We start from the raw sequence: 26,323 nt of genomic DNA, 5'->3' as shown, positions 1-26,323 counted from the left end.
TGACAGAGAAATCAAGCACCAAGGACCACCGGCAGCCAGCCCCAGAGGGCCAGTTTTCGGAAAGAAAACACTGCCTCGATGATGCCTTGATTTGGACTGCTCCTAGCCTCCAAAACATGAGCCAGTAAATTCCTGTTTATGCCAACCCATTGCATGGCATTTGCTTTAGCAATGAAGAAACGAAAATACTCAGGCTTGTCCTGTCCCTTCCCGTGCTGTTCTGGGCAGTGCAGCACCCAGCAGCTACTTAAAGCTAACCCTGGAGGCTGCTGGCGACGCTGGGCTCCTCTGCACCCGGCAAGGCACACAGCGGTATCTGCTGGTCCCTCCCTTTTCTTCTGGGTTCGTTGATTTCAGGTTCTTGTTTCCGTGGCCCTCTCTCTCTGTCAGAATTTCATTCCACTAATAAAGACTCCAGTAAGAGGACTAAGACCCATCCTGAGGTGGGCCACACCTTAACTGAAGTAGCCTCATCATGGGTCCTAGTTACAATGGGTTCACTCCCACAGGAGTGGATTAAATTTAAGAACATGTTTTTTTTGGTGTAGATACAATTTGAAACCACGACTCTATTACAGAGAAGCAGTATAAGGATTCTTTTCCAACTAAGATGGGCTCACCTGGTTTTGAAAATGGGGGTGGGCAAAGCCACCATGTTTTCTTTTGTTACTGAATTTCTGGTTCAGCTGTTACCTCACTAAGAGGCACATTCATTAAGAACAAAGAGTATGTTAAACACGGCAACATGGCAGGTACACATGTACTCTACTGCTCCCTCCCGAATTCCCGCTAGAGCCCCAGAAGGGCTCACTGAAAATCCGTGTAAGAAATGGACCCAGTGATTCTCTCCCACCCGATGAGCTCCTCTCAGAAGATGAGGTCGCACCTGAGAGGCTCTGGACGGAGGAGCTCCAGACGTGGTTAAGGGGGAGGGCACCCTGCTGAGCACACAGGGTGAAGTGAAGGTCTCACTGACCAGGGAGCCCCCCCTCCTTTCCCCTTGGGGTCCCCCCAGGCGGCTTTGTGACTGTGGGCTGCCAGGCTCACTCCTTGCGGGCAGGGGATGGCAGAACCCCACTCTAGTGACAATGACCAGCCTAAGGGAAAGAGACGGCAGCTGGGAGTTTCCCAAGAAAATGGCCCAGACAGAATAACCTGTGATGAGGTCTGTTAGGCCCCCAGAGGCTCTGCCCATGCACAAAGCTTCCAAAGACATCTGAGGAAAAAGCTTTAATGCAAAACCAAACAAAAAGAAAAACAAAAATTGGAGGAAACAGGAACAGTGCAGGAAAGGAGAAAATACCAAAGTTTAAATGAGACATTGAAAGAGCCAGTGGGAGACACCGCAGTCATGAAACCGTAATAGGCGATATTTTAAAAACAGAATACTGGAAAATAAAAAAAGACTTCTTGGAAATTAAAATTTTGATGGCTGAAATAAAAATTCAAAAGGGTTTGAAGACAAAATGGAAGAAATCTCCTCAAAAGAACCAAACCAGAAGAGTGAAGATAAAATTATTATCAGTAAGGAGGTCCCACAGCTGTTTAAGAAAGAGAGAGAACAGAGGAAATAGAGAGGAGCTGGTCACAAAGATGATCCAAGACCATTTCTCAGAACTGAAGGACAGGTTTCCAGAGCTAGAGGCCTACCGTGTACTCCACAAATGGGAAAAGCCTTTCAAGGCAGGATCGTGATGTTTCAAAACACCGAGGAGAAAAAATCTTCCAGAGGGTGGTGGAAACAACGAGCCTCAAGATTCTGATTCCTGACCTTGAAAACACATTGTGTTGAATGAAATAAGGCTGACACAAAGGGACAAAAACTTATGATTTCACTGATATGAAATAATTAGAATAAGCAAATGTGTAGAGTCAGAAACTAGAATACAGGTTATCAGGAGCTGGGGTGGGGAGTGGGGAGTTAATGCTTAAATTCAGAGTTTCTCTTTGGAGTGACAGAAAAGTTTTGGTAATGGATGGTGGTGATGGTAGCAAAACATTGTGATTGTAACTAACCCGTCTGAATTACATATTTGAATGGTTAAAAGGGGAAATTTTAGGGGACTTCGGGAAGATGGCAGAGTAGACTTCTCCTCCGTGAAAGGGACTAGAGGAGGGGAGAAGGCATCCAGAGCAGCTGGAGAGGGAGCCCTACAACACACAGTAGAGACGTGCACCATGGGGACTGGAGGCTGAGCCGGATGCCAGGCACAGGATGCAGCAGCCATCCCCATGCACCCATTTCAGTAGTTGCCTGGGGAGATAACCCTTCACTGCCACGTGGCTGGGAGCGCCCGTGAGGGAACCTGGGATTCAGTGGACTTCTGGTAACCACACTTACTCTTCCTCCATGAAGCCCGCTCTGTGCACAGGCGAGAGGAGGGGAGAGGCAAGGGCACCACACGGAAATGCCAGGAGCCCCCCTGCAACCCCAGAGGCTCATGGGGGCGTGGCGGACAGGGACTGTGGTGCATCTGAGCTAGGGGTTGAGACACACGGCCCCGCAGCTCGAGAGTGGTCCACTTGGAGGCCCAGGAATCACCAGACCCACAGTGCCCTTAAATGGATTCCCTGCCAAACTGCACAGGGCCACACTGCACCCGCTGGGCTGGCAGCCCCCAGTGCACATGGAGAACTGGTGAGCTGATTGGATTTCCACCGGGTTTGGGCCCTACACAGCACAGAGACGAAGTTGGGGGAGAGCTGGCTTGAGGGTAAGAGGAGGCTCAAGAGTGTCATCTGCTGGTAGGTCAGGGAAGTCCACTCCACCAAGCTGTAGCTCTGCCAAATTATAGGTAAGTGCTCAAATAGTCCTGTGTATCTAAAAATAACATTATCAAGATAAGCAAATGCCCTGAAGCTAACAGAAAATCATGAAGCATGTGAAGACCCAAGTAGATACAGACAACCAAAATGACCAAATTAAAAAGCCAGAAGAGACACAGAATCTGGAGCAATTAATCAAAGGAGTTTATATAAATCTCCAAAACAATTTCAATGGGTTGGCCAAAGACATCAAGAATACTTCAGAAGAACATAGAGAAGAATTTGAAAAAGTAAATAAAAAAAAATAGCAGATCTTATGGAAATAAAAGGCACTGTAGATCAAATAAAAAATGCACTAGAGACACACAACAGCAGATTTGAAGAGGCAGAAGAAAGAATAAATGAATCAGTGGATATGTCTCTAATTGAATGTGAACACCCAAAACAACAAATGGTGAAAAAAATAAAAAAAAATTTGAAATGGATCTCAGGGAAATGAAGGACAAAATGAAGTGCACCAATATAAGAATCACTGGTGTCCCAGAAGGAAAAGAGACGAGTAAAGGGCTAGGAAGAGTATTTGAGGACACAGTTGGGGAAAACTTCCCAACCCTTATAAATAACATAAATATGCAAATCAAAGAAGTCCAACAAACACCAAATAGAATAAATCCAAATACACACTCTGAGACATACACTGATCACTGTCAAATGCTGAAGAGAAGGAGAAAGTCCTGAAACCAGCAAGAGAGAAGCCATTCACCACATACAAGGGAAATCACATAAGGCTGAGTACTGACTACTTATGGGACACCATGGAGGTGAGAAGGCAAAGGCATGACATGTTTAAGATTCTGAAAGAGAAAAACTGCCAGCCAAGAATTCTTTATCCAGCAAAGCTCTCCGTCAAAGTTGAGGGAGAGCTCAAAATTTTCACAAACAAATGCTGACAGAACTTGTTAATAAGAAACCTGCCCTGCAAGAAATACTAAAGGGAGCTGTATCAGCTGAGAAAAAAAGTAAGGGCAACTTACAGGAAAATAAGAGCAGGTGGGTGGGTAATAGATCTGAGAATTGAAAACCAAAGGATAAGATGGCTGGTTCAAGAACTCGCTTCACAGGAATAACTTAGAACGTGAATGAATTAAACTCTCCAATTACAAGATACAGACTGGTAGAATGGATTCAAAAGTATAACCCATTGACATGCTGTTTATAAGAGACTCATCTTGGACCCTGTGATACAAAGAGACTGAAAGTGAAAGGGCGGAAAAAAATTTTCTACACAAGCTGCAACCAAAAGAAAGCAGGGGTAGCTATGCTAATATCAGACAAAATAGACTTTAAATGCAAAGGTGTCATAAGAGACAAAGAAGGACACTATATATTCATAAAAGGGACAATTCACCAAGAAGAAATAACAATCATAAATGCTTATGCACCCAATCAATGAGCTCTAAAGTATGTGAGACAAAACATTGGCTAAACTGAAGCAACAGACATTTCTACAACAATAGTGGGAAACTTCAATACACCACTCTCTTCCATGGATAGAACACCTAGACAAAGGACCAATAAGGAAATTGAGCACCTAAACAATGTGATAAATGAATTAGACTTAACAGACATATATAGATCATTACATCACAAAGTACCAGGATACACATTCTTCTCTAGTGCCCATAGAACGTTCCGCAGGATAGATCACATGCTGGGGCACAGATGTGTCTCAATAAATTTAAAAAGACTGAAATTATTGAAAGAACATTCTCTGACCATAATGGAATGCAATTAGAAATGAATAACCACCAAAGTACCAGATCTTTCACAGATCTATGGAGGTTAAACAATACACTCCTGAAAAACCAGTGGGGCAGAAGAAATTGCAAGAGAAACAGGTAAATATTTAGAGAATGAAACGAGAACACAACATATGAAAACCTATGGGATGCAGCGAAGGCAGTGCTGAGAGGGAAATTTATAGCTCTAAATGCATACATCAGAAAGGAAGATAAGAGCTAAAACCAAACACCTAACTAAACAACTGAAGAGGCTAGAGAATGATCAGCAAACTACCACTAAAGCAAGCAGACGAAAAGAAATAAAGATTAAAGCAGAAATAAATGAGCTGGAGAACAAAAAAAAATAATAGACTAAATAAAACCAAAAGTGGGTTCTGACAAACTGTTAGCTAGACTGACAAAGTCAAAAAGAGAGAAGACCCAAATAAACAAAATCAGAAATGAGAGCGGGGTCATTACTATGGATCCCACAGAAATTAAAAAAATCATACGAGGATACTATGAACAACTGTATGCCAACAAACTAGACAAACTAGAGGAAATGGACGATTTCCTGGAAACATCAACAACCTAGAGAAGAAACAGATCCAAGAAGAAATAGAAGACCTCAACAAACCAATCACAAGCAAAGAGAGCCAGCCAATCAGTCATCAAAAATCTACCTACAAATAAAAGCCCAGGGCCAGATGGTTTCATAGGGGAATTTTACCAAACTTTCCAAAAACAATTGACACCATTCCTGCTCAACCTCATTCAAAAAAAATGAAGAACATGGAAAACTACTTAACTCATTTTATGAAGCTAATATCACTCTAATACTAAAACCAGATAAAGACACTACAAGAAAGGAAAACTACAGGCCAATCTCCCTAATGAATATAGATGCAAAAATTCTCAACAAAATACTTGCAAACTGAATCCAAAGACACATTAAAAGAATCATACACCACGACCAAGTGGGGTTCATTCTTGGCATGCAAGAGTGGTTCAACATATGAAAATCAATCAATGTAATAGAACATATTAACAAATCAAAAGGGAAAAATCAAATGATCATCTTGATAGTCCCTGAAAAAGCATTTGACGAAATTCAGCATCCTTTTTTTGATAAAAACACTTCAAAAGGTAGGAATTGAAGGAAACTTCCTCAATATAACAAGCATACATGAGAAACCCACAACCAGCATAGTACTCAATGGTGAGAGACTGAAAGCCTTCCCTCTAAGATCAGGAACAAGACAAGGATGCCCGCTGTCACCACTGTTATTCAACATTGTGCTACAAGTTCTAGCCAGAGCAATCTGGCAAGACAAAGAAGTAAGTATCCAAACTGAAAGGAAGAAGTACAACTGACATCATTTGCAGATGATATGATCTTATACTTGGAAAATCCTGATAAATCGATGACAAAGCTACGTGAGCTAAGAAACAAATTCAGCAGTGGCAGGATAGAAGATGAATGTGCATATGTCAGTAATGTTCCTATACACTAGTAATGACCTAAGTGAAGAGGCAATCAAGAAAAAAGTTCCATTAACAACAGCAACTGAAAAAATCAAGTACCTAGGAAAAAACTTAACCAAGGATGTAAAGACCTCTACATAGGAAATTACAATACGTTACTAAAAGAATTAAAGGGGCCCTAATTAGGTGAAAAGATATTCTGTGTTCATGCACAGGAAGGCTAAACATTGTTAAGATATCAATTCTACCCAAACTGATCCAAAGATTCAATGCAATTCCAATCAAAATTCCAACAATCAACTCTGCAGACTTGGAAAAGCTAGTTATCAAATTTATTTGGAAGGGAAAGTGGCCTCAAATTGCCAAAAAACATTCTAAAAAAGAAGAATGAAGTGAGAGGACTTACATTTCCTGACTTTAAAGTCTACTATAAAGCCACAGTGTTCAAAACAACATGGTATTGGCACAAAGATAGACATATTGATCAACAAACTTGAATTGAGAGTTTGGAAATGGACCCCCAGATCTATGGTAAAATGATTTTTGACAAGGCCCCCAAATCCACTGAACTGGGACAGAACAGTCTCTTCAACAAATGGGACTGGGAGAACTGGATATCCATATGCAAAAGAATGAAAGAGGACCCCTACCTCACACCCCATACAAAAATTAACTCAAAGTGGATCAAAGACCTCAATATAAGAGCCAGTACCATAAAACTCTTAGAAGATAATACAGGTAAACGCCTTCAAGTCCTAGTAATAGGAGGTAGCTTCTTCGACCTTACACCTAAAGCACAAGCAACAAAAGAAAAAATAAATGGAGAATTCCTCAAAATCAAAAGCTTCTGTGCTTCAAAAGACTGTTAAAAAAGTGAAGAGACAGCCAACTCAATGGGAGAAAATATTTGGAAACTGTATATTTGATGAGACTGGTATCATGCATATATAAGGAAATCCTACAACTCAATGATAATAATACAAACAGTCCAATTATAAAAGGGGCAAAAGACATGGAAGGACATTTTTCCAAAGAGGAAAAAGAGGAAACACATGAAAAAAAAGTTCATCTTCATTAGCTATTAGGGAAATACAAATCAAAATCACAACGAGATACCATCTCACACCTATAAGAATGGCTGCCATTAAACAGGAAACAACAAGTGCTGGAGAGGATGTGGAGAAATTAGAACTCTTACTCATCGCGAGTGGGAATGTATAATGATACAGCCGCTGTGGAAAACAGTTTGGCGGTTCCTCAGAAAACTAGGTATCGAGTTACCCTATGATCCAACAATTCTACTACTTGGTATATACCCTGAAGATCTGAAAGCAGTGACACGAACAGATATTTGCACACCGAAAGCAGTGGCATGAACAGACATTTGCACACCTATGTTCATAGCATTGTTCATAACTGCCAAGAGACAGAAACAATCCAAGTGTCCTTCAACAGACGAGTGGATAAACAAAATGCGGTATATACATACAATGGAATACTATGCAGCAGTGAGAAGGAACACGGTCCTGAAACATATGGCATGAAACTTGAAGATATAATGCTGAGTGAAATAAGACAGACCCAAAAGGAGCGATATTGTATGTTACCACTACTATAAATTCCCTGAACAATGTAAAATCAGTGTCTTATAATATAGAGTATGGGGGACCTAGAGATGGATGGAAGCTGGTGAAGGGGGAACGATAACCTAATGTGTTTAGATGTGTTAATGAGGGTGAGTTTAAAGTACGGCGATAGATAGGGATGATGTTTGTTTGTTGACGGGATTATAAGTATCAGAGCTGCACTGAAAGTGGACATAAATGAAAGGGGTTGTTTAAAGGTATGAATCCCACAGATTAGCAGTACAAATATAAATAAGAGCTTGCATGATGTACTTGTAAGGTACGACACCAGTATAAAGAGTTAAGAACAGAGTGGTATATGGGAAAAACCACCTATTGCATACTGGGGACTATAATTAATAGGTATACCTTACTAGCACTACACAAATACTAGGGACAAATAATTTAGGGCTGAAGAGAGCTTCTGGGTGTTTTGGGTCTTGAGAATTGTTTAGAATGGAGAGTGATGATGATTGTACAATTGGGTGAAGATAGTGTGAGATACTGATTGTTTATCTCGGACAGAATATATGCTATGTGAAATTAGGAACCTCCTACTTAATAAGTCAAGCCCTCAATCTTGAGCCTTGCTGTAAAGGGGAGGCTAAGCCTACCTATAATTATGCCTGGGAGTCACCTCCAGAGAACCTCTTTTGTTGCTCAAATGTGGACTTTCTCTCTCTAAGCCCAACTCTGCAAATAAATTCATCACCCACCCCCTGAAGTGGGACAGGACTCCCAGGCAAATGAGTCTCCTTGGCAATGTGGGAACTGGATCCCAGGAATGAGCCTGGCCCTAGCATCAAGGGATTGAGAATGTCTTTCTGACCAAAAGGGAGAAAAGAAAGGTAATAAGGTTTCAGTGGCTAAGAGGTTTCAAATAGAGTCAAGAGGCTGTCCTGGAGGTTACTCCTATGCAAGCTTCACCTAGATATGCCAAATGGCCACAGTAGGACAAGCCCCAAATCAACAGTAGTCCTGAAAACCCTAAAGAATACCCTTGTACATATCTGAGACTCTATAATAAAGTTTCATGCACTAAGTTTGTATTTCAGAAACTTAAATCCTCCAGAGTGTTCCTAAGCCAGATAAGTCCCCAAACCCAGAGGCAACAGCCTCTTCAAGAACATCAACCAGATGCGCTCCCCCTTATCCATAACGTTGATACCCCTTTTCAACATGAACGAGTTAGGGTGATCACTGCCTAGACATCCCTGAATATCAGGAAGGTGATTAAACTAGAGGAAGGGGTAGCAACAGACAAGATAGAATTTAAGAAAGGATTATGAATACTGAACCTTTAGGTAATTTTTTTTCCTTAATTGCTAGGGTATTAGAATAGCTAGAAGAAAAGAACTGAAATGGTGGAACTGTAACCCATAACATTCTTTGCAATTGCTCTGTAGCTACCTGTTAAATCGTACTTTGAAAGTTATCACATTTCTGCATATATGTTATATTTCACAATAAGGAAAGAACTGAAGTGGTGGAACTGTGATCTGTAATATTCTTTGATATTCACTCTATAACTACTCGTTAAATTATACATTGAAAGTTATCACCTTTCTGTATATATGTTATATTTCACCATAAGGAAATAACTGAAACTGTAAAACTGTAACATTCTTTGAGACTGGCTATCTACTTGTTAAATTGCACTTTGAAAGTTATCTCTTTTATATCTATATGTTATATTCCACAATAAAAAAAGAAAAAAAAATAGGGGAAATTTTAGGTTGTACATATATTACTAGATTAAAAATTATATATTAAAAAAAGCCATCAGACTGTACAACACAAACAGGGAATCCTATTATGGAACATGGACTAGTTAATAGTACAATTATAATAATATTCTTTCATCAATTGTAACAAATGTTCCACAGTAATGCAAGGTGTTAATAACATGGGAGTACAGGAGACGTCTGCATTTTCTACATGATTTTTCTGTAAACCTACAACTTCTCTCTCTCTAAAAAAAAAATTCTGATTCCTCAGAGAAGCATCAAATGCCAAAGACAATACAGCAAAGTTTTCAAAATCCTGAGGAAAAATGACCCTAAGCTATAAACTTTGGTCTTCCAGTAATGATTAAACAAGTGTGAGGGTACAAGAGAGGGTTTTTGACATGCAAGGTCTCAACAAGTTTCTCTCTTTTTATATTTTAGGACGTTAATGGAGGATTTGCTCTTTTAAACAAGGTGTGTAACCAAGCAAAAGGAGACTGAGAAGAGGAGCTGTGCAGGCCAGAGGACGACCAGAAGGACAGGCAGCTGGGAGGGCTCCGGGAAAGAGACGGATAAACCTCACGCGTCTCAACACGGGGTGAGAGCACACACCCTGCTGCCAGGGCGCCGGAGCACGACTGCCCGACGGGGCGGGGGACACAGCGCTAACCAAACCCCGGGAGAGGCAGCCGCGCACAAGAGAGGTTCAGCGCTGACCGCTGACTGAAGCAAAAGGGGGAGAAGTGCAGGGTATGAGGGAATTCAAGAGAATTAAACATCCATTGTTTAATTACTTCCACCACTTTGGACGTTAATATCTAAAACTGAAAAACTGAGAAATAGCTACATGGATACATTATTTCAAATATGAAGGCAAACACCACAAAGAAACAGCAAAGCAGAGGTGAAGGTGGCTGGAGCAGGAGCTGGGATGGGGAGAGTTGGGGCAAGAGCTACTGCTTTTGTTATAAGCCTGATGAAATTACCTGACTTTAAATTATAAACATGAATAACACTAATTAAAAATAAGAAGTGTTTATTGGAAGAAAGTACATTTCAAAGAATCCATTTTTAAAATGTCTCTGAACTGGGTCAAATTTTACCTTGATAGAAAATGTAAAGAATGGGGGTAAGGCACAGCTCTGGGAATAGACATTTACCATTACCCATACCTGATGCCCTAATTTTAATATCCAAAGAGATCCCAATAGTCTTTTAATTTCAGCTATACTCCTTGCTGTTTTCTAATACCTAGAAACTCTATTTGATTTGAATTTCTTCAAAGTTAGGAGAAAAGTTTCAATGAACCTTTAGAACATCTTAAAAAAAATAGTTTAAAGTGACACTCGTCTGGAAATAAGGAATAGATGCACAAGCTGCTTTCTGCAACTTCTGTCACATAAGGAAAAAAACACACGGTTCTTCGGTCTTTCTGGATGTGAAGTGCAGGTCCGAAGGCATGTAAGTGAAAACCATCCGGGGACCATTCCTTGTTACCATGGCAACCATACACTGCTCTGCCTGGTGACATGCAGGGATGGGTGTTTCTCCTTTACAGGCACAAAATAGATATAAATGGACCCTGAAGTGAGATGTGAGAGGCTGAAAAGCCCAAAATAAGTAATTTTCAGAAAAGCTTGCACACCAACACAAGTTTTTAAAAAGAAAAAAAATCCAGTAATATTCTTTAACTTAAAAAAAAAACAAACCAAACCCTAAAAGTGTGCTGACCGTTATGGTGGCTGCAAGTGAGAGAAATGAATTACAGAGGATCCGAGCTGAGATGTGCTCTAGGTTTGAAGACGTTCCAAAGACAGGAATGTAAATAGCTCACTAATATTTTCATACTGGTTTGATGTTGAAATGATAATATACTGGACATACTATGTTAAAGTATGTTAGTAAAATGAATTTCATCTGTTTCTTTTTTGATGAGGCAGCTAGAAAATTTAAAATTACATATATGGCTCATCTTTGTAGCTCTTACTATATTTATATTGGACATTGCTGCTGTAGAACAGTCCTGACGGGGAAACTCCATGATTTTTTGTTTATCAATTCTAATCTTTTATATTTCAAGGAGAAAAAAGACCCTCAACAATGAAAAATGGTGTTCTCCATTTCTAAATCCTTCCTTCCAAACTACTAAGAACCTAGTTCTGTGACCCTATTTCTGGAACAATACCCAGTTGAAAAATTTAAAATCCAGAGGGAGGGCTTTGTTTGTAGGGTGGCCTTCTTAAATTAGGGTCTCTCATTTTGGATTCCATTAGTTATCAGTTTACTTTATTCTTTGACATAACAGAAACATGTATCTGAACTTCAAGACAAACTTTCTGCTACTTAAAAATTTTCAATTTAGGAAAAAAAGATTAAAAAATTACCCCAATGATAATTTTACTTTTGAAACAATAGTTTCTTTAAAGTAATGGGGGTGGGGTGGGGTAATAGGACATGTTTCCAGGGAGCCAACTGAACAAAAGTCGTAGAGACTACAAAAGTAGACCCATCTCAGACACAGAAGTGCTGGGATAGAAAACGCTACTGACTTGGAAGTTATTGAAGATGTTAACCTTCCAAGAGGTTCCCAACTGCTGAGGACCACAGAGGCCAGCACACAGTGAGTCAAAAGGAAAACGTTCAGTGGTGAGGATGGAACTGGGGATCACTAACATCTCCAATACTAGGATCAATGCCCTACTGCATATATACCTATTTAAAAGATATGTCCATGTACTGTTTTCATTGGCCCTCACTGTACCTGAGGCAAAGTTCCATTTCCAAAGCAATTTATTTTTATTGTTAACATGTTAATCCATGTTAATCCAGTTGATACTGTTAGTAACACCTGCACTGAACTGAGTTGATAAAGCACTTTACTTACTTCATCTGAAGCCTACACAGTACAAAATAACTGATTTGTTGCTATAATGATAGGTGTGCATCACCTGAGGCCCCGCTGACTGACAGTTCCTGGCACACAGCAGGGCAGGTGGCCCGGCCCTAAGACGAGGGAAGAGGAGGAGTTGAGAGGCTGGAGGCTGGGGGCAAGGGGAGTGAGGGGCCGCGTGTGCAGGCACAGCTCCCAGGGCCAGACTGCACGCACCGCCGGGCCCAGGGCAGGGGCCTGCGAGCGCCGTGAAGCTCTGATGGAGTTTAAGCACCAGAGGGAAATATGACTGGACACTCCCGAGTTTTGGAAAGACTCCTCAGGCTGCAGCATGGCCGGCTATGCTCGATGGCGGTAGTGGGGATGGAGAGGCCTTGTTGCAGGCTGCACCTGTGCAGGGGCTCTGGGGGCCTCAGTGCCGGCTCCCAGGCTTCTGGCTTCCGTGTGCTGAGAGCTCCGAGGCGGGGCCTGGAGTGGAGGGTGCCCAGGGAACAGTGCATTTCAAGGAGGCCGAGCTCAGCGGTGCTGAGTCTGCTGATGGGTTAGGCTGGAGCGTTCACCAGATGCTAGCTGAAGGGCTGGGGTAAAGTCTGTGTTGAGGTGGGGTGGGGTGTGAGCAGGAGGTGAGGAAATGGAGATGGAGCACAGACCAGGCCTTCCAGAAAGGAAACAGACAGGGGCTGGAGCTGACCGAGTGCAAGGGGTTCAAGGGAAAGTTTCTTTTAATGACGAGACAAGCAGACTTGTTTTAAAGTCTGACGGAAAGATGCGGCTGAGAGAACAGTGATGGGCAGGAACAGGTCCTGAGGAGGAGGGTCCCGCAGAAGGCAAGGACCGGGAGAGGAGAGCGCAGGGAAGGACAAGAGACTGGAACCCCATTCTGCGTCACTATCTTTCTTAGCTTGTTCTTTCTTTCTTCAAAGGGAGAAAAAAGGAAGCTTAAGGAAACGAGATGTTCTTAGGCCTCTCAATTTATACTGCCTGCAGTTAAGATGAATATACACAACTTGATGCCGTATGTTGCGTTTGGGCATTTGCAAAATAAGACCCAACGCAGTGACAGTATAAAGGCACAGGTTGAGTTTCCACGCACACATGCCGGCTGTTCAAACCTGGCATTCCTTACGAGAATACAGGGATGACTCCACCCCCGGGAGTAACCGCTGTGTGACAAGACACACCAGACGCAGTCCAATTAGGAACCTACCATCGTTCGATGTGCAGTGATGAAAACGTCCGTGAAGCAGCTTCTCGAGTCAGTAATTTGAACCCACACTGTGTGTCCCTGATTCCTCTGACACAAAGGAACCACACCAGGAAGTGGAACCCATACATGAGGAGGGTACGGAAGTAAGAACGCTGAAAACAAAGACAAAATGAAAGTGACTCTGCCATTTACCCATACAGGAGACAAGGAGCACAAATGGCTGTGCACAGCTGCATCTTCACGTGAAGCATCTGAGCAGACCTTGCACCTGAAGGCCGCAGTCCTCTCAGCCCCACTGGCAGAGGGCACTGAAGACACACTGGGAATGTCCCCTGCCCGCCTGCAGGGCAGAGGCGCCCGACTCACAGGCACTGACCTCCTGAGGTGCTCGTGACAGGACAGGGGACACAGGCTGCGCGCTGCCAGGGGCCAGGAGAGTGTCTCATTTATCCCATTTTTTATGCCTCCCTGTCCCACAAACATTGCAGTTTCAACAAAAGTGACAGTGATCAGAATATAATGGAACCACAAAATCTTAAGATTTGAACCTGAAATTCAATACTACCTAACGGGGGTATTGATAGAAGAGGTGCAGCAGAATGTCACAGACTTGCAGGCTAGAAACGTCACCCTCCAAGGGGTGTGCAACAAAGAACCAGGCTCTCCAGTGAGGCATATCAGATATCTGATTAAATATATCTCAGTGATGGAGTTCTTAAATATTTTGGACATTAGACTGAATCAATCTTCCATTTAATCTCACCTGAGTCATTGTTATTAGTGATTAAATTTATTGGTAGTAGTAACACAGTAAGTAATGATATTCCATTATTCCCTAAACATCGAAAACTCTTAAAACATAAAAACAGTAGGTTATTAATATCATACATTCAAGACTTTCATATTGAGATTATGGAACCTATTATGAGTCTATCCAGAACACCCCATCCCGTACTGCATAATGAAGGGCCCTTCTTCCTTTTGGTTCTTGATTTTTATAATTATAGCCTTTGGTATCTTTCTTTATTCACATGGCTTTTTCTATCACCTCTGGATGGAACCACCCCACACAACACGGCAGGAAAAGCAGGACCGAGCAGGCCTGTGCTTGTACACCTGAACCGCGAATTAGCAGGGTGACCCTGGGCAAGCCAAGGTTAACTGTCCCTGTCTCAGGGTCCACCTATAAAATAGGAATAACAATGTCTACCTCACATGGTTACTATGGAGATTCAAGGAGCCTTTAGCAACCCTAAAGTAGGAAGTCAGTAAGTGTTTCTGGATAAAGGAAGAAAGCTTGAAAGCTCACTTTACCCCTTGACCACAATTATTATTCCACTTGCGTATTAAATAGGGCAGGCAGGGAAGGAAGAATAAAATACTTGTCAGGTATGGAAAACAAACTTGTTTCTAAATGCTCTAACACTTCTCATTTATCACCTAGGATCATTAGTTGTATTTTCATGTAAATATGTCTTACCTCTCTAAGCAGATAGGGCAGAAACCTCAGCTTAAAATACTTTGAGACTCTCACAACAGCTTGCTCAGTGCCTTCCATATAAAATACTTCCAATAAATACTGGTTGACTGATTAAACCTCCAAAAGAGCATTTATGCTTAGGAAACAAACAAACAGAAATTGAAAGATAGAAAAATAAAAATTAAAAGGTAGAAAAATAATATCTATAAACTATTCTCCCTGAATACTTTTTAGTGTGAGTTTGGTGGGTTACCAAATTAAAGTATTTGTAACTGTTTGCTTGGATGTTAACAGAAGATTTCTGTTTGTTTATTTTAGGATAATGGCTATTTAAAAAAAAAAAAACAAATAATTTATTTTAGGATAATGGCTATTTTTTTTAAAAAACAAAGTTGACCTGAAGACTTAACTTATTTGATTTCAACATATTTGAAAGCAAAACAAGGTAAACCACAAATCAGAGGAACTATTTAGAAGATATCCAAAACTATATTATAGGACAGTTATTTAAATTAAGCTAATAATGTCATAAGGAGCATCACAGGAATTTTTGAAACTGTTAAAAACATGAAGGAAAAAGACATTCACTGCTTCAATAGTAACAATAATCTAATGCTTATGAAATATGAAAAAGCAAAATTAAAGCTGAGTGGTGATTCCATTATCTTACTTAAAATAATAAGTTCAAAGACAGTAGCAAGACTTGAGCAGACCAAAGACTCCTCAAAGAAAACTGCAGACCCCAATTGAACGCTAAAGGATTCTCTTTCTTAATTCTTTTTAAGTGACAAGTTCGAGAACACCCAGACAAAGTAACATTCCTGGAATCCAGAACGCATGGAACACGAGCACATTTGGGAACGCCCATGGCCCCCGTCGGGGCGGAATCACATTTTGTCTTGCAAGAGGGCAGCGAGGCAGACGGAGCGTCAGCTGGGGTTGGGGGTAGATGCATTTAGGAAAGAGGACTTGGGCATCGTCCCAATCAGCTACTGCAGCAGCTGCATACGGCCCCGATCACCCAGTTCCTCTGTAATTTCCTCACCATCCACAGATAGATCCCCATGCCCAGCTTATGTCCCTGCAGCAGAGCAGGCTCCGAGGGAGGGGAAGGTGCCGACTGTGCCCCTTCGAGGACTGACCAGGCGTGAACAATAACGGGGCAGCAGCTACACGTGGCACCAGGGCAGGGATGTGCTGACCTGTAGGCAGTGAGTCAGTTCACTCCTTTTACAGAGCGGAGGCCAGTTCTGGGGGACTTGGAGCACAAAACCAATCTCTAGGTTTTAGAGATGGAGGGAGGGAGAGGTGGATGACAAGATAAATCACAAATACACAGGCCTGATGCCTAGGTAAAAGATCTAGACCATGGCATGGCCTCATTTAAATACCAATTCTGGGAAAAATTCAGTTTTCAACTAAGGGAGGTTCTAAGTGAAAAGAATTTTTTGCACTATTAAAAAAACAAACAAAAAAAAACATGGTTCCCTTCTACTGTCACCTATAGTACAGGACCCAGCTACTCACGTCAAGTGGACTTCAACAGCTTCCTACCTGGCTGCTTGCTTCCCAGTTCTTCAATCTATCTGCTTTCTTCATCACATAGATTACCCTTTCCCCCATTAATATATTTTTTAAAAAGGAACACATTTACTCATAAAAACATCATATTAACATTGGTCTCTTTTCATTAAGTGTTTTTGTTTTCAGTTATTTTTACACAGATAATTATACCATATTCACAATATTATTCTCTTCTTTTTTTTAATACAACCTGATATCTTAGATGCTTCCCCATGTTATTATAAGGTCTTCATTATCATCAGTATTACTGGCCGCATAGTATTTCATCTAGGGGATATACCTGTATTTCTTATTGTTGGGCACTTAGCATATTATAATGATAAATAACGTTGTGCTCAACATCCCTTTTTTACCCCCTGTGCCTTGGCAGAGTGACGAGATTGGACCAGCTAGTCTCGAAGGTCTCCTTCAATTTTAAATTTCTAGGAGCGTGATATTTTCTATAGATAAGAGATCAACGTTTTTCAAGTAACACTGAGAGTCCATAGCATATATAAGCCACTGGGATAGATGCTGAGGATGTTAAAATAATTTTTTTCTACAAGGAGGAGTTGTCTAGGTTTCACACATGAACACAATACTTAAGAAGTTTTGTGACTGCTATCAGAATACTTTGGGGAAAAAAATTACAATTTCTTCGTTTGCTACTTCAGAATCCTTGTAGGAAGGTCCAGCATTTTATTCTACAGGTTCTCAAGCTTTAGAGCACACAAGGGTGGCCTGGGAAATTGTTAAAATGCCCATTCTTGGTCCCACCCCTGGGCCTGATTCAGTGTGTCTGGGATGGGCTGGGGAATACGCATTTAAAAAAAGACTCCCCAGATAATTTTGACCACATCTTGAAAAATACTGTTTTATTCTTTCAGCTCTCTGACCACTCTAGTAGACAAACCGTTGAGAATCTAATGGGGAATTACTAGTCTTGCTACACTAGACCTACATTTTAAAGTGAAAAAGTGGTTTTAAAAATTGCAGAGAATAATTCCTTAATAAGATGTTTCCCCTCCAAGTTACTCCAGCTTTTCCAGCATAGTCTATAAATTACAAAATGAGGAATCTAACATCTTCAGAGATGTTTTATACCCTAAAATAGGCAGTCAAAAACTACTTTCAAATTTTAAGATATAGTGCTTTTCCAAAAGGAACAAAGTTTAAAAAAAAAAAAAAGTGAATTTAAGCGAAACTCAAAATATATCACTTAAGTGTGCCAAAACGAAAAAAACTAAAGGTAAGATGACTGGTTTAAAAAGGAATCATTTATAGAAGTATGCCTTATAGCGTCTTAAAATAAAATTAAAAAAAGAAATCCACATTCTGTTTGTACCCTCTTAAAAAAAATTCTTAAATGTGCCAATTCTTCATCAACTTCTGAAATAAAAAAATACTATTTTCTTTTCTTTTGAAAGGAAACTCATTTTTAACAGACTAAACATGGAAATCTATTTCTTGTCAATGTACTGTAAAAGTGAAAAAGGAAAAACTGATGGTCCATGACAGTTAATAAAAGTCTCACCTGGGCAACTGATTCTTTTTCCAAGTGAGCTCGAGATCCACATGCGATAGCCATTTGATCCTGAGGAAAAAAGCAATAAAATCATTTTTTGATAATTAAATATCATTAATAAAAATATTGATTTTCAAAGTGAACGTTTCATTTTTGGAGGCTGATAGAGAAACATTAAACGCTTTCAAAAGTTTTATTGAGGAATTTGGAATGTGTGCAGCCTCAGGAAACCTGATCAGATACTATTTAGGGCTAAACAGAAGGGGCATGTAACAGCTCAGAATTCATATCTTTAAATATTTTTCTGACTAAAAAAAGACAATATACCAATATAATTAGACCAGAACAAAATTAATGACATTACAAAGAAAAGGTTATCTGTAGATGATATGATAATTGTTCTAGTTTGCTAATGCTGCTGGAACACAAAACACCAGAAATGGATTGGCTTTTATAAAAGGGGGTTTATATGGTTACACAGTGTGCCAGTTTGAATATATTGTGTCCCCCAAATGCCATTATCTTTGACGTAATCTTGTGTAGGCAGATGTTATCAGTGTTGATTAGACTGTAATTCTTTGAGTGTTTTTGTGGAGACATGCCCCACCCAGCTATAGGTGATGACTCTGATGAGATAATTTCCATGGAGGCGTGGCCCCGCCCATTCAGGGTGGGCCTTGATCAGCGGAGCCATATAAATGAGCTGACGGGCAGAGGAAACTCAGTGCAGCTGTGAAAAACATTTTGAGGAGGAGCTACAGCCAAGAGGGACACTTTGAAGAAAGCACAGGAGCTGCAGATAACATTTTGAAAGCAGACTCTTGCTCCGGAGAAGCTAAGAGAGGACAAATACCCCAAGTGCAACTAAGAGTGATGTTTTTGAGGAACTGCAGCCTAGAGAGGAATGTCCTGGGAGAAAGCCATTTTGAAACCAGAACTTTGGAGTAGACACCAGCCATGTGCCTTCCCAGCTAACAGAGATTTTCCGGACACCATTGGCTATCCTCCAGTGAAGGTACCCGATTGCTGATGTGTTACCTTGGACACCTTATGGCTTTAAGACTGTAACTGTGTAACCATATAAACCCCTTTTATAAAAGCCAATCCATCTCTGGTGTTTTGCATTCCGGCAGCATTAGCAAACTAGAACACACAGTTACAGTCTCTGTAAGCTGCAGCTCCTCTCTCAGTTCCACTGCTTTCTTTAAAGTGTCCCTCTTGGCTGTAGCTCCTCTTCAAAACATCACTCTCAGTTGCTCTTCAAAATGTCACTGACAGCTGCACTGAGTTCCTTCTGTCTCTCAGCTCATTTATATGGCTCCAGTGATTTAATTTAGACCCACCCTGAATGGGTGGTGTAACACCTCCATGGAAATTATCCAATCAGTCTTCACCCACAGCTGGGTGGGGCACATCTCCATAGAAACACTCAAAGAATTACAATCTAATCAACACTGATACATCTGCCCACACAAGATTACATCAAAGAAAACAGTGTTTTGGGGGACATAGTACATTCAAGCCGGCACAATAATATACCTGGAAAATCCATGAAAATCAACCGAAAAGCTATACAAACAATAAGAGAATTAAAAAAAAAAAAAATGAGTGGGCAAAACATTAATACACATAAAACTTTAGCCTTCAAATGTATAAACAATAATCAGAAGATAAAATGGAAGAAAAGATGCATTTATAACACCAATTAAAAAGAAAAATCCAGAAATAAACCTTACAAGAAATGTGGCAAGACATAAATAAAACATTTAGATGCTACTGAGAGAAAAAAAGGAATACAACACACAGAGGTTATTCGGATGGATGAGAAGATGCAAGGATGGCACAAAAAAGCCAATGCTCCCTAATTAATCTGTAAATTTAAGGCCATAGTAATAAAAAAAACAAAAGAATTTTTAATTGAACTGGACAAGCTGATTTTAGAGCTAATATGGAAAAATAAAGGACCAAGAAGAGCCAGGAGAATTCTAAGACTGAGGAAGGACTAACCCCAAAGGATATAAAACTCCATTTGAAAGCTACAATAATGACAAATCCACAGACAACAGTTGAGAAGATCGGAAACACATTCCAAAACAAATGGGTACTCAGACCAGCACAGAGAGGACATTTTATGCCCACAGGAAAAGGCGAACAGTTGGAAAAAGGTGTGGGACAGCCTGACAGCCACTTGGAAAACAAAATAAATTAGACTTGAGCCTCATCTTGAGTACTGGGATATATCCACAATACATCAAAGATTTAAACATAAAATATTAGGAAACATTTTTAAAATGATCTCAAAGTAAGAAGGGTTCAAGTATACAAAATCCAGAAGAAAAGAGGTCAATTTGACCATAAAATTAAAAATATAGATATTGTGTGCCAAAATAACAGCAACAAAAACTCAACTATTTTCAAAGTTAAAAGACAAACTGGGGGGAGGGGGATATTTCCAATTCATATTATAGACAAAAGCTGAATTTCCAAAACGCATTAAGTGGCCCTGAAATCATAAAGAAAAATACAAAGAACCCAGCTGAAAAAGAGACAATGGATATGAGCAGAGAGGCTACAGAGAGGAAACGACAACAGCTCTGAGACAAACGAAAAGAGCCTGGATCTTCCCCATACCAAGAGAAACACAAATCAAACCCTATCATCTCACGCTCTGAGGATGGCAATTTTAAAGTTACCAAAATCACAAATACACTTGTAATCTGATCCATCAACTCCACAAGTTTTCATTTAAAATCTCATTTTTCCCAGCCTAAGTCCCTAAGAGCTTTTAAGAGTTTCACGCACCTGAGGCGTTGGGACGTCAGAACCGGAGCCCTGAGCCTTACCTCGGGACCAGAGGGAAGTGACCTAAAGAACTCCCACGTCGGCTGTTCTCCAGGAATGAAGGATATTCTTGTTTTAAAAACTGCTCATGTTAGAAACCGTTACGTAGAAATAGTCTGATTCTTTTTTTAAAAAACGCTCCTTCTGGCCACTGTGCTGTCTATCAAATGGATGACAAACTAGAGGCCAAGGCATCTGTGCTCCAGCTTCGATTTTACGAAAAGGTGCTCACCTCTCCACCCCGGCTCTCGAAGGCTCCATCCTGACTGCACACTCGGTTTGGCGCGCTGCATCCCAGGGAGGGCGGACTTCCCGGACGCTGGCTTTAAGGCGAGAACAAGGCACCCAGCAGCCAGCCCTCACATCAAATGCCCACCAGGCTCCTTGGGAGAATGGCAGAGAAAGCAAGCACGTCTACTGTGGACAGCACAGGAGCAAAATGAGGGAACGTGAGGAGTGTTGGAATGTGGGGGGCCGGGCAGCGGGTGCCCTGCTCGGGGTCTGCACTGTGCTGGAATATGGGGTCTGGCAGTGGCCTCCCTGCTCTCGGTCTGCAATGTGCCAGAGCCCTTTGGCTGGTATCAGGGACAAGGGTCTGGACCCCGTCACACCTGGCTGCCACACCTGAGCTTCACGAACATGGAGGCCGCTGCAAACTGGAGCCCACTCCAGCAGGCTGACCTTCGCCACACGGACTGGGAGGGCGGTGAGTCCTGGGGGACGACTGGGGCAGACAGCCCCGCTGGGGCTGCCAATGGCGGTCTCCACAGACTGTCCTTGGCTGTGCCCCGAGGTCACCTGGACGGGGTCTTCTGGCCCGTGTTACGCTGCTGCCCCAGTCTCGGTCCTCACTGCCTGCGGGTGGCCGAGTGGGTGCACCGGCTCCTCCGGGTGGACGTGGTGGCATCGCCAGCAGAGCTTGTCCACACACATGGACATCGAGGGGTACAGGGCAGCTCCTTCCCACTCAGGACTCGGACAAAGCCATCCTGCTCTTCTCCAGAAGGCACACGGCTCGGATTCCCTCTCGGCGTTGCTGTCCCTGCTCCTTACACACCCAAGGACCCTCTCACCTTGCTGCACTCTGAAAAGCTGTCCTGAGTCTTCCCTTCCACCAGCGCTACTGGAGCCCCGAGGGCAGTCCTGTCCCCCAGCTCACTTTCACATCATCACTGCCCAGCAGTCAGCTCTGCACAGGGCCACAGCGGGGGTCATGGAACACACACCTCTGGAGAGGCCCCGGGGGTGTTCCAGTTTGCTAAAGCTGCCGAAACGCAACATACCAGAAATGGGCTGGCTTTTACAAGGCCATGAAAATGTCCAAATTAAGGCACCAACAAGAGAATACCTTCTCTGAAGAGAGGCTGCTGGCATCTGGGACTCCTCTGTCACTGGGAAGGCACATGGCTGGCGTCTGCTCGTCCTTCTCTCCTGGGTTTCGTTGCTTTCAACGTCTGGCTTCAGTGGCTCCTTCGACTTCTGTGGGTCTTTCTGTCTCTCTGCTCTCATAAAGGGCTCCAGTAAAAGGATCAAGACCCACCTTGACCGGGGGGTTCACTTCTCAATTGAACCCAGAGGCCCCACCCACAACAGGTCTGACCCCACAGGGACGGATTAAAAGAACAGGGCCTTTTCTGGGGTTCATGCCAGCTCCAAACCAGCACAGGGTGTATGTTCTCTGCCTGGTTTCTGAGACCAGGTGCCACCTTCTGGAAACACAAATGCACCACTGCTGTCTCCTGGCCCAAGCACAGGTCCTGCACGAGGTGAAGCAGAGGCACTTCCGGAGCCCTTGCCTGAGTTCCCTGGGCCCAGGAAGTGCCGAGTGGGGGGATTCAGAGGCCACGTCCACCCTGTGCCACAGGCAATGGGCACAACTTCAACTTACCCAGACTGCTCACGAATGGGCAACGGGGGGCTGCAAGAACACCGAAGCCCCTCTGGCAGCTTGCCTGAGTGCATAGGGCCCAGGCTTCCATGTACTGTGGTGGAGGCCCCTGGCCCAAGCTGGGTGTTGTGGCCCCTGCTATGTCCCCAGTCAGGTGGCTTCTCGAAGATGTGCCCCTGAAAGCCACAGGTGCAGGCCAGCCCTGGTGGATGCTAGGCTTCCGGGAGCAGGGGCGGGCTGCGACTGGCCTCAGCCAGCATGCTGGCCTGAAGCTCCACATCACTGGCCTGCCACCCTTTTGCTCCAGAAATTCTAGGTCTTGAAGAATGTGATCGTTTGAGTTCTGGAGCTTGGATTTCTCACTGCTGGAGGAGGCAGGAGGGGGCAGCTGCTCCAAGCTCACTTCTTCAGGTAGCCGGTCCATGCCGTCCTCACAGCTGCCATTCAGTGGGATCACTGTGGCTGCGAGGAACAGTGTTGGCTCCTAGAGGAACCGCGAGCCTTGACACCCCACTGTGAGCCCACCTCCGGGTCCTGGGACCACCACCCTCACTGAGGTGCTGACGCAAACTCCTCCAGCCCCAGGTCTCATTCTGAATATATCTGAGCTCCTCATGGTTTTTTAAAGTGACTAAGTTACTATGACAGCTGGATTTCAGTGGTAATTGAATACACACACACACACACACACACACACACACACACACACACATTATTCTCTAGAAACAGGTGCTTGTCCAGAATCTCTTTCCTAGTACTTTTCACTTAAGTATTCTCTCATGATTCACTGGCAAGAAGGAACAGACTAGAAGAATTAGGCAGATCCAACTTACATCAATGTAAACGGTAATACTGACAACAGTTCTGATGGAGAAAACAAGGGCCAAGACTTGGTCACAGCTAGAGCACTGGTTACAAGTGCTGAAAGCTAAACACTCAACGTGCCTTTTCTTACTTCACTCTCCACCTGCCACAGAAGACGAAACTGAGGTCAACTGGTTACCCTGCCCCAGGTCAGTGGGATTCAAACCCAGGCTTTAGCCATATACTCCCTTTTGGGCACCATTTATGACTGCAATTTTTAAGGTACCATGTGGCTGTCCCCTTAGAAATTACACAGTCACATTCATCAGCTTCACAAATATCTTTGATCATCTATTTGCCTGGCACTGTCCTCAGCAGTGGGGAAGCGGTGACGAGGCCCCTCTTCCAGTGATGCTCACTCCACAGCGGGACACAGAGCAATGAGTATTTCACAGGATACTTATCCAGATTCTGTCTCATCACTAGACATGAACTGTTCCCAATGAGCCAATTTCCCACAAAATAGCTCTTTAAGAACCAAACTTTTAATCCTTCTAGACATAGGTCATTTTAAAACCTTATATATTTTCCTACCTTTAAAATAAAGAGTATTTTCTCTTCACAACCTTGGGGATATTAAGTTTCTGAGTGTTTCTGTGGTTAACCTAAGTTATGGTTAAGATCACGGTTGTCATGGTCCAGGAAAGGGGTTGGTAAACTATGGCCATATCCCACTGCTGCCGGTTTCTGAGCAGCCTGTCAACAAGGAAGCTTAGCGGCTGTGGAGGAGGAAGAGGGAGGAGAGGAGAATCCTGCGGCAGAGACCTCACACAGCTCGCAAACCCCCCAGTCCTCCCCACCCGTCCCTTGTCCCCTGCTAGAACACCACTGCCGAGCTGGACGTGCTGGCCCCGAGCGCTCGCTCAAGGGCACGCCTGTTTTGCACTGCCTTCAGCTGTCTGGGGAACGCGTGGCAGCAGCTCTGTGATCTGCGGGGACCGGTTCTGAGAGTTTTGTTATGTGCACTCTACCTCTTACTTTATTTTTAACATTTTCAAGACAGCCTTGCCTTTTGTTCTTGTATCCTCTCTTCTTTGATTTTCATGAAGATTGTAACAAAATGCATGAGTAACTGCCTGGTCTAAAAAAAACAAATGATTTTGGAAGTGAAGGGCTCTGGTTTAGAGGCCCGGTCTATTACCCACATATTGAGAGGGTGAAACATAAATGGATCTTTCCCCACGAGGTCCACAAAAAAGGACAGCAGTAACTGTCATGTTCTTCTGTTTACGGAAACAACCAAACCATGAAATGGTGTACCAAAACCTTAACTGGCCAAGGATGACTATACTGAAGGCAGAGGAACATTTTTTGATGATTCAGGGTTGTTAGTAAGAAATTGCTACAGACTGGCCTGAGCATGTCTGGTTAATACCAGCTTCCTACAATTTTTTAAAATGTAATTCTACCAACTCTCATACCTGTTGCCTCAATCATTTGTGGCTTTAAAAATCTGAAAGCTAAGCTTGCTGTTAATATGTCTGAAATGAGAATATTTAAGATCCAAGACAGAGCTTGAGGACCTGCCCCAGGAAGGGCTCTGCACACACGGCGCCCAGAGCTCCCCGAGCCGGCCACACAGCGGGGTTAGCTCGCTGCCGGGGAGTAACCCCAGCCTCTGCCCCACGTGTCCCTTCCCTCGGCTGATTTCAGTCTGCCCCCCTTCGCTGGCATAAGCCATAACCGTGAGAACAGCTTTCAGTGAGCTCTGGGAGTCCCTCTAGTAGTGAGATCTTGGGGAGTCCCAAACTTGCAACCGGCATCAGAAGTGAGGAGGTCTGGTACACAGTTCGTTTCTGAGTGTGAATTTCCAAACTAAGAGCCGTGTGACTTTACAAATTCTGTCAGTCATGAGCAGACAGGAGTCCCACTTCAAAAATATTTTTCACTGGTTTGACCCCCAGGCTATGAATTTTGGAACTTTACCTGCCTATCACTTGTTTATCTGCTTCCTTTCCACTTCCTCCAAAGCATCATATGATTTACACTGATAACCCTAACCCTAACTATAAAACCAAGGCCGTAGATTAGCAGCTTAATCATATGCTACAATTCTCTAAAGCACTTAATATTTATCGTAGCAATACAGTGAGTAGGGTTGTAAGTACAGAGGGAATTGGAGTCACAAGTTCAGATTTTTCTGTTTATTGAATGCCCCATGCACTAACTTTAGTTCAAGCATTTACATCTTCCCATGTAAATGCCTATGGTAAAGAGGCATAAAGTCAGCTGCTAACAATGTCGCCTTCCACCCTCTCTCCCACTCCTGGCTCCTGAAGCTAGAGGGATAAAGCAGGAGAAACACTGATCAAATCTCGGTAGGTCCTAAGGAGAGAACGAGGAGATCAAACTCAATTAACTGCACCAACTGGATTTTTCTTTTTACTCAGTATATCACAATTTACTAAGAGGTGGAAGGGGAAAGACACTTCCTAGTAGGGGAGAACATGTAACACAGCCAATAATTTTCTATCTTCAGGTGGAAGGGGGCACTGGCCACAGAACTTTCTGCAAGGATTGAAATGCCCGCTCTGTGCCACACAACCAAGTACCCTGTACCCACACAAAACTTTAAAGTACTTGAAATGTGGCTAGTGAGCCCCAGGAGGCAAAATTTAAATTTTATTTAATTTTAATTAATTTAAATAGCCACGTGTGGCTCGTTCTAGACAGCACAGGAA

General features: G+C 42.7%; 1 protein-coding gene across 3 annotated transcripts in view; it reads right to left on the bottom strand.

The window, feature by feature from the left end:
• The window catches only part of ALG5 (ALG5 dolichyl-phosphate beta-glucosyltransferase), a 45,936-nt gene that overhangs the window by 2,707 nt on the left and 16,906 nt on the right, over positions 1-26,323 (bottom strand). For all 3 annotated transcript variants that reach the window (XM_037800268.1, XM_037800269.1, XM_037800270.1), the window contains 2 exons: positions 18,059-18,118; positions 13,482-13,633 (listed from right to left, as the gene is read on the bottom strand). In XM_037800268.1, the coding sequence (XP_037656196.1) occupies positions 13,482-13,633; positions 18,059-18,118 (212 nt within the window). The remainder of the gene's footprint in view (positions 1-13,481; positions 13,634-18,058; positions 18,119-26,323) is intronic.

The sequence above is a fragment of the Choloepus didactylus genome, chromosome 12 (assembly GCF_015220235.1).
Source record: "Choloepus didactylus isolate mChoDid1 chromosome 12, mChoDid1.pri, whole genome shotgun sequence".
NCBI lineage: Eukaryota > Metazoa > Chordata > Mammalia > Pilosa > Megalonychidae > Choloepus > Choloepus didactylus.
This window is presented reverse-complemented; position numbering and strand designations above follow the sequence as displayed.